Raw genomic sequence first — 13277 nt, forward strand, 5'->3', positions numbered from 1 at the left:
GAGTATATTACAGTCTGTAGCATTGATAGAGCTCAAAAAGCCACAAAAGCTTGATGTGAAAAATCTGACCATCTAGACATTGAGCTTTACTGAATTTTTGTATACAGAATGAAACTGCTTAGCTAGAGCCCAGACAGGTTTTCATGTTTCTTCTGTTTCTTGTGTTATATGCTTAAAGCGGCTTCACTGTTTAATTTGGACAAAAAGTAAAGCCGATTTAAAAAGTCTATGTATTGTCTCTGGCTGCTGCAATCACACAGCAAAGAAGAAAAATCAGCTAATTCTACATTCATTTCCTAACAAATTGCTGTGAATGTAATGCTGGCTTCCCCAAATTGGTCAGAACTTTGAAGACATTGACAGTTTTGCAAGAAAACTTTTGGAAACAAAGAAGAATGACAGTTTGTGTATTTGCTCAGAGCACTTTTCTCAAAAACCCTTAATCATCTAAAAGGAAATCATAGACCTCAAATACAACATTTAACGCTCAACCCATAAAAGTAAATGCTAGCACTTCCACATACAGTCTTGAAGGATGTCACGAAGGATGTTAGTACATGTACTGATATTTACCAAGACATGAAGATGACAAGCACCTCAATCTACCTTTTCTTTGCAATAAAACCTGCATACGTAGGTACAAATTCTACACGGGAAACAGAAGGGTTGCTAAAATGATTGAACTCAATTTAGTAAAAAAGGAATATCACAGTTTAAACACCAAAAAACACAAGTTAGTCCAGAATGAATTATGACACACAATACCTGTTACTGGGAAAATCCACAGAAAAGACTAGTGCAACATAACCACCTATACTGTTATTCTTCATCTCCTACCAAAGGAAGGCACTATTGGGTATATTCTTTAGAAATAAGGTCTATTCTGGCTGGGTTATAGGAAAAAGCAATACTGCCATTGTCTAAAATCCTTCAATTATGTGACAACTGTTCTATTTTTCTCTACAGAAATCCTTGGCATAACTATCCAAGAGCCTTACTATATTACATAAGATTATGAAACCACAATATTGCTTTATTCTATTGAAACATATTGGCTTACAGAAGGAAATATGTCTAGATAGTGTACGGGGCACAATTTGATGTTTACTTTTTAGGAAAAGCTGGAAAGCATCTATAAGTGGAATATACAAGAGATTACACTTACAAATTTTATGACCTGTGCGTAATAACTGTAATGCATCAACCCTTTAGGATTGAGATATGGTCTTTTTGTTTGTAGTTGGTTATTTTATGCATTTTATAAAATGTTAAGTGTATTTTCAGGTGAAATATTATTTTTTCTTGATGAGATTTCCAAAAAATTGTGTAGGTTGGCATACTAACAGCTTCCTATATAAGGTCATTCTAATCATAATGAGCAATTATTTACCAATAAATGTATGTATATGTTGCATTGTCCTCAAGCTGGTATGGAGTCTTCATTCATACCAATCATCACACCTTGCTGAAATGTGGTCATCCAGCTTGCCCAGACTCCTGCATGGTAAGAAATGTGTTCATCCAACTTGTCCAGACTCCTGCATGGTAAATCTGTCTTGTAATGTACATGTGGTACAAGTGAAATTAACTTTTTGGACTTATTAGCCTGAGATCAGATGGAAAGGGGATCCACTTTGAACACCATCTTTAGTGCAAAAGAAACAAACCTGGAATTACATACATACAGTACAGACAAAAAGTTTGGACACACCTTCTCATTTACAAAGTAAAGTGTTTAACAAAAAATTGTGAAACAACTGAAAATATGTCTTATATTCTAGGTTCTTCAAAGTAGCCACCTTTTGCTTTGATGACTGCTTTGCACACTCTTGGCATTCTCTTGATGAGCTTCAAGAGGTAGTTACCGGAAATGGTCTTCCAACAATCTTGAAGGAGTTCCCAGAGATGCTTAGCACTTGTTGGCCCTTTTGCCTTCACTCTGCGGTCCAGCTCACCCCAAACCATCTCGATTGGGTTCAGGTCTGGTGACTGTGGAGGCCAGGTCATCTGGCATAGCACCCCATCACTCTCCTTCTTGGTCAAATAGCCCTTACACAACCTGGAGGTGTGTTTGGGGTCATTGCCCTGTTGAAAAATAAATGATGGTCCAACTAAACGCAAACCCGATGGAATAGCATGCCGCTGCAAGATACTGTGGTAGCGATGCTGGTTCATTATGCCTTCAATTTTGAATAAATCCCCAACAGTGTCACCAGCAAAGGACCCCCACACCATCACACCTCCTCCTCCATGCTTCACGGTGGGAACCAGGCATGTAGAGTCCATCCGTTCACCTTTTCTGCGTCGCACAAAGACATGGTGGTTAGAATCAAAGATCTCAAATTTGGACTCATCAGACCAAAGCACAGATTTCCACTGGTCTAATGTCCATTCCTTGTGTTCTTTAGCCCAAACAAGTCTCTTCTGCTTGCTGCCTGTCCTTAGCAGTGGTTTCCTAGCAGCTATTTTACCATGAAGGCCTGCTGCACAAAGTCTCCTCTTAACAGTTGTTGTAGAGATGTGTCTGCTGCTAGAACTCTGTGTGGCATTGACCTGGTCTCTAATCTGAGCTGCTGTTAACCTGCAATTTCTGAGGCTGGTGACTCGGATAAACTTATGCTCAGAAGCAGAGGTGACTCTTGGTCTTCCTTTCCTGGGGCGGTCCTCATGTGAGCCAGTTTCTTTGTAGCGCTTGATGGTTTTTGCAGTTGCACTTGGGGACACTTTCAAAGTTTTCCCAATTTTTTGCACTGACTGACCTTCATTTCTTAAAGTAATGATGGCCACTCGTTTTTCTTTACTTAGCTGCTTTTTTATTGCCATAATACAAATTATAACAGTCTATTCAGTAGGACTAACAGCTGTGTATCCACGAATGTGCAAAGCAGTCATCAAAGCAAAAGGTGGCTACTTTGAAGAACCTAGAATATAAGACATATTTTCAGTTGTTTCACACTTTTTTGTTAAGTATATAATTCCACATGTGTTCATTCATAGTTTTTGATGCCTTCAGTGTGAATGTACAATTTTCATAGTCATGAAAATACAGAAAAATCTTTAAATGAGAAGGTGTGTCCAAACTTTTGGTCTGTACTGTATGTTGCTATATAATATAATATGTTTTCTTACTATTTAACAAAATCACTAGGGAACACTGATCCATAGAACTATTTGAATTTGGCAGATTCCCTCGAATTTGGCTAGGACATTCTATTTGCAGCAAATGTATTCTCTATTGCATCATAAATGGAGGGGTTAAATAACCTAATAGTATAGTGACCTGGCCCCTCACTTGTCACAATGATGCAGTTTAGCATCTGGTCCTCTGCTGGCATCCTCACTCCGGCTCCAGGTTTCGTCTTTTCAGTCTCCTGCGTAGACTGGGCCTCACACATGCCGTGACTTCACGAGAGGCATAGCCAGTGCCGGAGGCACCGAAGGGTTAAGCATGACGAGAAGAATATTGGAGCCAAAGGGATGAGCCAGCGGAGGACTGGCCGGTGAGCTGTGCTGGCAGGAGAGGTGAAAGGCTAGGTATATTTTTTTGTTTATTTGTTTTTTAACCCCTTTCAGCCCTTAAAGGGAATCTGTCACCCCCTGGGAGATATCAGACATCTACTATGGCTATACAGGTTATAGAAAAGTAAATCTATACATACCTGTATGGCCCATGGTAGAGGTCTGATTGCAGAGAAATCTGGTTTTATCTTTTTTGTTTTCAACAGGCTTGGCGTCCGGGGGATGCCAAGCAATGTCTGCCTATCTGATTATTATTCCCCTAAATCGCTGCCTATCAGCCTAGTTACCATTTTCCCTCCCCCGCAAATCACAGGTCCCTGTGACGTGCGCTTTCCTTCCTCACCTCCCAGCGCATGCGCAAAGTGCAGCTCTTCTAGACCGCACTTTGCTTCCTTCCAGCCGGGCTTGTATGAGCACAGTGCCGCAGAAAACTTTCTTGTTATGCGCCGGGAGTCACTGGAGCGGAAGTCACAGTGACTCCCCGGTGCCTGCGTAATAGAGCACTGCGGCACTGTGTTCATACATACCCGGCCGGGAGGAAACAAAGCGCGGTCTATAAGAGCCGCGCTTTGCGCATGCGTCGGGAGGTGGGGAAGGAAAGCGGGAGGGAGGGGCAATGGTAACTAGGCTGATAGGCGGCAATTTAGGGGAATAAACCAAGCCTGTTGAAAACCAAAAAGATAAAACTACTTTTCTCTGCAATCAGACCTCTACCATGGGCCATACAGGTAAGTATAGATTTACTTTTCTATACCCTGTATGGCCGTAGTAACGGTCTGATATCTCCCAGGGGATGACAGATTCCCTTTAAAAGTAATCCAGTAAAATAGCATTTAGCCATTTGACTGGATTCCAACAAATAAAATTGTGAAAAATTTGGAATCTGGAGAATCCAAATTTTATTTTTCGAAACTAATTTCATTTGGCTCATCTCCGGTGTTCACCATACAAGTTATCAATACAATATCATACAGTATGACCAATGGTGCAGCAATCTAATGTTTAACATTTGTTAAATGATGTTAGTGGAAATACACCTTTTATAATAATGATTAAGCTATTCACATCATGATGTAATAATAGAATCTTTTCGTTGTCACGCAATAGTTTACTACGCAGCAAAGAAAATCTAAAAAAAAATGAAGATCATAAAATGACAGAATAGAATAGATACAGCAGAGAGACAAGGTTACCAAGCTTCGTGGCTAAATGTAGGTTCATCATCGGGACCTTGGCACTAATGCCCCTCTTCACTGTGAAGTTTTGTGGATGAGTCGCGTCTGGACTAAACTTGTGTTCCCATTCTCCTTTGAAATAAATAGCATTGACCAAAATAAGTCTTGTGAGTGGTCCAATGTCTCCACTTGAAACCATATTCCGGATTTTTCCTGTACAAAGAATGATAGAAAATAGATGTTTTTAGAGGAGAGAGGTGGCCTTGATATAATCCTTCTGTACAGAACACGTTTTATTTAAGTTTTTTTCTGAACTGTACATGACATGGCTTTTATAAGCTTGAGGATTTATGTGAAGCAAAAGAATTACATAGTTTGGATGTGTCCATCTTGTATTTCTTTTTCGGTGTCATTTCCAGCCCTTACCAGCATCCAGTTAGGAACTTAAATTATTTGATAGCTACATCATAGTAAAGGGTTACCCAGAATCCTCAGTGGCTGTCTTATTTAACCCATTCATATTATTTTCATATTTATAACATGATTTATAAGAATAACATTGGCATAATCGTTATGGAGGTTTTACTTGGTTCACAGCTAAAAAATGTCTTATTTTCGGTCCACTAAACTTTATAAAATGATGCATTAATGACATTGATTTATATATATGTTACTTAAAGGGGTATTCCCTTCTCCAAGATCCTAATATGTAGAAGTTGTAATAATAATAATATTAGCAAATACCGCCAATTAGAAATATAGTATAGTTCTCCTGATAAGCTATGTCGCTTACCCCATGTGCAGGACATTGCAATAGCTTAGGTATCCATGGGTACAACCACTCATAGAGTGACAGTTAGTTGTTAGTGGTCGTAACCATGGATCCCTAAGCTACTGCAATGCCTGCACATGAGGTAAGTGACTAAGGTTATCAGGAGAACTGTATTACATTTTTAATTGGAGGTATTTGCTAATATTATTACTACACCTACTACATTTTGGGATAGGGTCTTAGAGATGGGAATATCCCCTTTAAAGGGACAGGCCTCTCATCTAGATTCATACTCTCTGTGTAGACATCTGAATGACAAATCAGCCCACTTATGTATCAAAGCTCTCCTGTTGCTTTTTTGCTTTATACTAAAGCAAACTTGTGGTTCAGCCGACTGGCCGTCAGCAGAAGCCTCGTTGCTGTACCATGTAGAAGGACAAAAGATTACTAAACCCTGGACCGCTTGATCGCGGGGGCTGACCTTTAGTCAGCCACTGCGTCCTATATGGAACTAATGAACAGCAGATTAACCCGTTTGTGCGTTTCAGGATTTCTACAAGACTGTTTCAGAATCGTGCAGAAAATGTTGCAGACTAGCAATCAGTGAGGGCAACTACTTTTCTTGTATAATTTAATAGGAATTTCAAATCTCCATAACATGTTATAAACTAACCACCTAGCCATATAGGGCAGATAGTCCCTATGAAAATAATGTTTAGTTTCTTAATCTGCCCCTGCATTCTGCTGAAAATCCTCTTTATTCCAATATACTAATTAGGGTGCTATGTGCACCCATGGTCTGAGCTCTATTCCACCCCCAGATTTTGCATGTCTCTGGCTCCCTCTATGATGATTGACAGTGCAGGTTACCTGCAGTGAGCGCTGTTTGAAGGGAAAGCTCGCTCCGTTATGCGCTCGCTGTAGGAGTAGTAGAGCATGTGTGCACACAGCTCTCTCTCCTCTCTGCTGCAGCCGCTCCCTACACAGCTAAACTTGGAGGTGTACGGACCTGCCATAGAGACATGAAGAGAGTGTATACCGGAGCTTTCTTCAGGGCCACAAACATCCAAGTACGCCATAATACACAAGGCACTTTGAATACCAAAACAGTATACCAATTGGGCCCACCCCTACAGCTTCTAAGGGTCTCAGGGGCTACTATTTCTCCTGGTGGAGTACTCCACCTGCTATAGGAAGTCTTCCAAGACCACTCAAAGCTCCTAGGCCAAAAAGGTATTGTGAGGCAGTGACCGGGATCGTATTGTGGCGCCCCTGAGGGTTCAGTCGCCACAGAGGTACTGCTCCTCACCAAGAGGTGTGGTGTCTCCCTTCTCTCAGGTAAGGAGGGAGTGCTGCTCGGAACCCAAACACCTGCATCCAACACTACACTGCTCCAGGCCGGCAGGAAGGGCAACATGCAGAGCGCAGCTGCTGAACCCTGACCCTGGCTGGAGTGGGGGGGACCCAAAGGTAGGGGGAACCAGTAGTGGGTGTGGGAGGAAGAAGTAGTTAGAGGGAGCACTTTGTAGGAGTATAAATAAGGGAAGCCATCTTAGGGTGGCAAGTTAGTTAGTTGAGTGGATAGTTCTAGGGAGCTGTTCAGAGGAACAGCTCGGGACAGTTCAGAAGAACAGTCCAGGAGCAGAGTCTCAGTAGGAGATCTGCTCCACAGTAAGGGCCAAGTCTGGAGGCCCCAGAGGGGAGCAGGGAGTAGGCTCCGTGGATCCCAGGGGGTACGGCGAGTGCAGGAAGGCACCCGTACGCCCCGCATCTGCCAGAAGACAGAGGGATCGTGGCTGCATTCTAGTCCCTTGAGGGTCAAGCAAGTCTGTGTAACTCCGACGGACAGGAGGGACTTCAGAGTACCTGAACAGGACTGAGAGTGGGCAGCGCAGAGCAGGAGGGAGAAAGACCAGGGTGAAGTCGGTCAAAGTAGGAACATGAGAAAGTGGGGTTCTGCCAGGTATTCCCAAGCTGCCTGAGGAAGGATTGAACCCCTGCCCGGTGAACGCAGCACGACGTGGGAGGCTGTAATCTGACAGTGCACCCTGTGGAACTAAAGAACTGTAAGTAAAGACACGGATGACTGCACCGCACCGTCTCTGTCCAGTTATTTCGTCCGCGCCATCATTCCTTCTCTGCACTACAATGCCCAGCACAACCACCACTCCATCTTACACTGCCCTGAGGCCTGCTCCACCTGTGACCCTCACCAGACACCACAGGTGGCGTCACAAACTTTTCAATCCCATATAATAATCTTCCCCTTTTTACTGGCCGCCCTGGGTCACGGACCGGGCCAGCCACTGTGATATCCCCCGGCCACCAGAGGCCCGGTTGCCGAGTACCCCACTGCCCAGGGGGCGCGTCAGTATACGAGGGACGTTATATCTCCCCCAGAATGTGTACAGAGACCTATTAAATCCATTGGAGTGCATTGCAGTCACAAACTCACCTGCGACTGCAATGCAGGAATGAAGGTGAGCATTGACCTGGTCAGGCTATGTGGCTAAGGCAGATTAAGTAAAACCCGCCAGAGCCTTCATTTTTTGGGGGAGGCTACAGGAAGGCAGTGGGGCAGCCTCCTCCCTCCAACCTGGGTTTTCCAGTGGCTCTTGCCACATGTCCTTTAAAAAACCTGCACTAAGGATTAGTGTTGTTCTGTATTGGAACCTGCTAGGAGCTTAGCAGGAAAGCTCAGCAGGATTGAGTGTGGCTGAACTCACGCCTGGGAAGGCTCTGCACCTGTCAGGCTCTGAGCGGCCCGGCGCGGCCGTTACCCACGGCAACTGTTGTTTAACCCCTTCCCGACCTGTGTCACAGCGTCTGTGACATGGAAACCGGTGCCTTCCCGACCCATGTCACAGTGCCTGTGACATGGCGGGATCGCGCCCCTGCAGCACCTGCGAGCGGGGTCGCTCAGGTGTCACAGTTGCTACTGCAACTGGACATCCTGTAGTTGACCCCGGGGGGGGGGGTGGATTAACACCCCCGTGCATAGGACCCCTCTGATTGGCAGTTTCACTTTCACTTTATTGAAACTGCCAATCGTAATTAAATATTTCACCAATGGAAATTGGTGAAATATTTATGATCTGGGCATGGCTTGATGCATATAGCATCATCCATTGGCTGGGGGGAGTGTCAACTCTGTCACCCCCCCGCCCCCCAGATCTGATTGGCTCTAGTGTCCATGTGACGCTAGCCCTCCAATCAGATGTGGAGGGTGTCATTTTTACAATGGCTGACCAAACTCCATAGCTTTCTCCCATCCGTGAAAGCTATGGAATTTGGTCACCCACCGATCTTTCAACGATCCACCCCCGACGCAGCCGATCACCGCCGACGATCCACCGTTGGTAATATTACCCTCCCCCCTCCACCCCCCCATCCACTTTTATACCTGCACCCCGACCTCCGCTCCCTCTCCCACGTCTTCATCCACCGGCTGGTGCTCTCCTTCTGCCAGCCGGTGTACGGTGATCACAGGCAGCAGCAGGCTCACTGTAAATCCCCTGCGCCTGTGATCACCGATCATCCCCCTGTCCCAGTGATCACAACCCTGTCCCAGTGATCACCCCCCCAGTCCCCAGTAATCACCCCCCAGTCCCCAGTAATCACCCCCCCATTTTCCAGTGATCACCCCCCCGTCCCAGTGATCACCCCCCCGTCCCAGTGATCACCTGTCCCAGTGATCACCCACCCCACCTCCCAGTGATCGTCCCCGTCCCAGTGATCACCCCCGTCCCCGTCCCAGTGATCACCCGTTCCAGTGATCACCCCCCCTCCTCCCAGTGATCACCCCCCCCGCAACAAACCCAGTGATCACCCCCCCCTGCTGCTGCCGGCTCCTGCTCCCCTTCCTGCCCCAGTAATCACCCCCCCTGATGCTGCCGGCCTCCTACCCCCCTTTCTGCCCCAGGGTTCACCCCCTTGCTGCTGCCGGCTCCTGCCCCTCTTTCTGCCCCAGTGATCACCCCCCTTGCTGCTGCTGCTGGCTCTTCCATCTCCTCAGCCCCCTCCTATGCCTGACCGCCCACTCATGCGCCCCATGTGCCTGAGCGCACCCCCTATGCCTGACCGTCCCCTACGCCTGACCACCCCCACACGTGACTGCAGAAGGTTACACCAAGCACTCACACGTACACTCACACTATAAAAGTTTCGATTCTTTTTATTTTACACACGCACACAGCACACAAAATGTCCCGCCTGTCCCGCTCATCCCAGTCTAGGGCGTACTCAGCTGAGGAGGCTATGTCAGGTTGGTGTGTGTGCTGTAGTGTATGTGAGGTTGTGTGTGTGTGGTGTATACACTACACTATACCACACCGCACACCAACCTGACATACACTACACAATTTGTGAAGCACCTGGGGGTGCTCACTATGCATCTAGATAAGTTCCCTGGGGGTCTAGTTTCCAAAATGGGGTCACTTGTGGGGGAGCTCCAATGTTTAGGTACACGGGCTCTCCAAACACGACATGGTGTCTGCTAACAAATTGGAACCATGTTGCGTTTGGAGAGTCCCTGTGTGCCTAAACATTGGAGCTCCCCCACAAGTGACCCCATTTTGGAAACTAGACCCCCCAAGGCATCTATCTAGATGCATAGTGAGCACTTGGAACCCCCAGGTGCTTCACAAATTGATTCGTAAAAATGAAAAAAAAAAACACTTTATTTTTACGGATTAATTTGTGAAGTACCTGGGGGTTCCAAGTGCTCACTATGCATCTAGATAGGTGCCTTGGGGGGTCTAGTTTCCAAAATGGGGTCACTTGTAGGGGAGCTCCACTGTTTAGGCACACAGGGGCTCTCCAAACACGACATGGTGTCCGCTAACAAATTGGAACCATGTTGCGTTTGGAGAGCCCCTGTGTGCCTAAACATTGGAGCTCCCCCACAAGTGACCCCATTTTGGAAACTAGACCCCAAAGGCACCTATCTAGATGCATAGTGAGCACTTGGAACCCCCAGGTGCTTCACAAATTGATTCGTAAAAATGAAAAAAAAAACACTTTATTTTTACGGATTAATTTGTGAAGCACCTGGGGGTTCAAAATGCTCACTACCCATCTAGATAAGTTCCCTGGGGGGTCTAGTTTCCAAAATGGGGTCACTTGTGGGGGAGCTCCAATGTTTAGGCACACAGGGGCTCTCCAAACACGACATGGTGTCCGCTAACAAATTGAATGGAAAATCGTCTCAAATTGTTAGCGGACACCATGTTGTGTTTGGAGAGCCACTGTGTGCCTAAACATTAGAGCTCCCCCACAAGTGACCCCATTTTGGAAACTAGACCCCCCAGGGAACTTATCTAGATGCATAGTCAGCACTTTAAACCCACAGGTGCTTCACAAATTGATCTGTGAAAACAAAAAAGGACTTTTTTTTTTTCACAAAAATTTTCTTTTAGCCTAAATTTTTTAATTTTCACATGGGTAACAGGATAAAATGCATCCTAAAATTTGTTGGGCAATTTCTCCTGAGTACACCGATACCTCATATGTGGTCATAAACCACTGTTTGGGCGCATGGCAGGGCTCAGAAGGGAAGGAGCGCAATTTGACTTTTGGAGCTAATTTTCCATTCAAAAAGTGAAATGGCGCTCCTTCCCTTCTGAGCCCCGCCGTGCGCCCAAACAATGGTTTATGACCACATATGAGGTATCTGTGTACTCAGGAGAAATTGCCCAACAAATTTTATGATGCATTTTATCCTGTTACCCATGTGAAAATTAAAAAATTTAGGCTAAAAGAAAATTTTTGTTAGAAAAATTAAAGTGTTCATTTTTTTCTTCCATGTTGCTTTAGTTCCTGTGATGCACCTGAAGGGTTAATAATCTTCTTGAATGTAGTTTTGAGTAGCTTGAGGGGTGCAGTTTTTGGAATGGTGTCACTTTTGGGTGTTTTCTGTCATGTACACCCCTCAAAGGGACTTCAAATGTGATGTAGTCACTAAAAAAATGGTTTTGTAAATTTTGCTGGAAAAAAGATAAATTGCTGATGAACTTTGAACCCTTCAAACTTCCTACCAAAATTTTTTTTTTTTTCAAAATTGTGCTGATGTAAAGTAGACATGTGGGAAATGTTATTTATTAACTATTTTGTGTGACATCACTCTCTGGTTTAGCAGAATAAAAATTCAAAATTTGAAAATTGCAAAATTTTCAACATTTTTCCAATATTTTTGATTTTTTCACAAATAAACGCAAATTTTATCAACCTAAATTTAATACTAACATGAAGCCCAATATGTCATGAAAAAACAAATCTCAGAATCGCTAGGATCCGTTGAAGTGTTCCAGAGTTTTTACTTCGTAAAGGGACACTGGTCAGAATTGACAAAAATGCCAAGGTCTTTAGGGTCAAAATAGGCTGGGTCCTGAAGGGGTTAAGGAATCGTGTTAACCCGGCTGTGAACCGGAGGTCTTTTCTGTTTACCCGTGAGTTGCTGAATAAAGCTGTTTATGTTGGACTTGCTTGGGCCACTGCCTCAGTAACTGCACGGTGTTAACACTGCCGCCTTACAGCTTGGTGGAGAATGCGGGCATAGTGACTGAGGCATACCCCACCGACAGCTGCATGACCACAATTCGGCCTGCACAATCTAGCAGCAGCAACTGCAGTCTCAGCGACAACAGCAGGAACAGCACCAGAGTCTCCAACGGCAACAGCAGGAGCGGGAACAGCAGCATAATCATCAGCAGCAGCTACTGTACCAGCAGCAGAAAAAAACAAATGAACTGTTGCTGCAACAGATTGCTGACCTGTGGGAGACCCCAACAGCACCAGCCTCAGAACGTCGCGAGGCATGGGACAAGGTTCGCTCAGCGCTGAGGAAGATGGGACATGAGGACGATGTGGAAGCCTTCGTGACCATTTATGAGCGCATAGCAGAGTGGGAAAACCTACCGGCCGGCCAGTGGGTAGAAGTGGTGGCTCCGTTTCTGGTCGGCGATGCCCAAAAGGCCTACTTTGACCTCAGTCGGGAGGACGCCCAGGACTACCAGAGGCTCAAAGTTAAGATCCTTGCCCGACTGGGCATCAATACATATGTGATGGCTCAGCGTGTATTTTCATGGGCCTATGTGGAGACCCGATCCGCCCGGTCTCAGGCTTATGACCTCCTGCAGTTGGTAAAGAGGTGGCTCCAGCCTGAGACTTTGTCTCCAGCCCAGATGGTGGAGAGGGTGGTGGTTGACCCGCTGGTGAGGACTCTGCCAGCAGCTATCCAACGTTGGGTGGGGAAGGGGACCCTGGCACACTCGACCAGGTGGTCAGCCTGATCGAGCGCTACTCGGCCACTCAGGACTTTATCCGGGACTCTGCCCCCTCGCGGCTGTCACGCCGATCCCTGCCAACTGAGGAACTGGGAAAGGGGTCGCGTCCCTCTGCTGAGGACAGTCAGCACCGTACCCATGCTGAAGGGGTACCCCGGAATGAGAGTGGCAGGAGACCGGTTCTCTCCCAAACGGTCATAAGACCTAACAGTACCTCCACCATTAGGTGCTGGCGGTGTCAGGGGCCGGGACATGTGGTTGATAACTGCCCCCTGACTACTGAACCCATGGACTGCGGCTATAACCGCCGGGTCTCAATGTACGCCCAGACCGTTTGCACTGCGAGCGCCGACCCCCCGGACAGTGAACCCCAACTGTGCCAGGTACTGGTTAATGGGTACCCTGCGGAGGCCCTCCTAGATTCGGGGAGCCTAGTGACTTTGGTGCATGGGTCGCTGGTGGCAGGAGATAACCCCAGTGGATGGACAGTCGGGGTTGTGTATATCCATGGGGACCTTCAAGAGTACC

General features: G+C 46.1%; 1 protein-coding gene across 1 annotated transcript in view; it reads right to left on the reverse strand.

The window, feature by feature from the left end:
* SERPINI2 (serpin family I member 2) overlaps nucleotides 1-13277 on the reverse strand; it is a 171178-nt gene that overhangs the window by 98284 nt on the left and 59617 nt on the right. Inside the window, exon 4 of the mRNA XM_073673077.1 lies at nucleotides 4713-4907. Coding sequence (XP_073529178.1) covers nucleotides 4713-4907 — 195 coding nt within the window. The remainder of the gene's footprint in view (nucleotides 1-4712; nucleotides 4908-13277) is intronic.

This window comes from Phyllobates terribilis, unplaced genomic scaffold (genome assembly GCF_046119375.1).
Source record: "Phyllobates terribilis strain yellow unplaced genomic scaffold, ASM4611937v1 Scaffold_3__8_contigs__length_932513732, whole genome shotgun sequence".
Lineage (NCBI taxonomy): Eukaryota > Metazoa > Chordata > Amphibia > Anura > Dendrobatidae > Phyllobates > Phyllobates terribilis.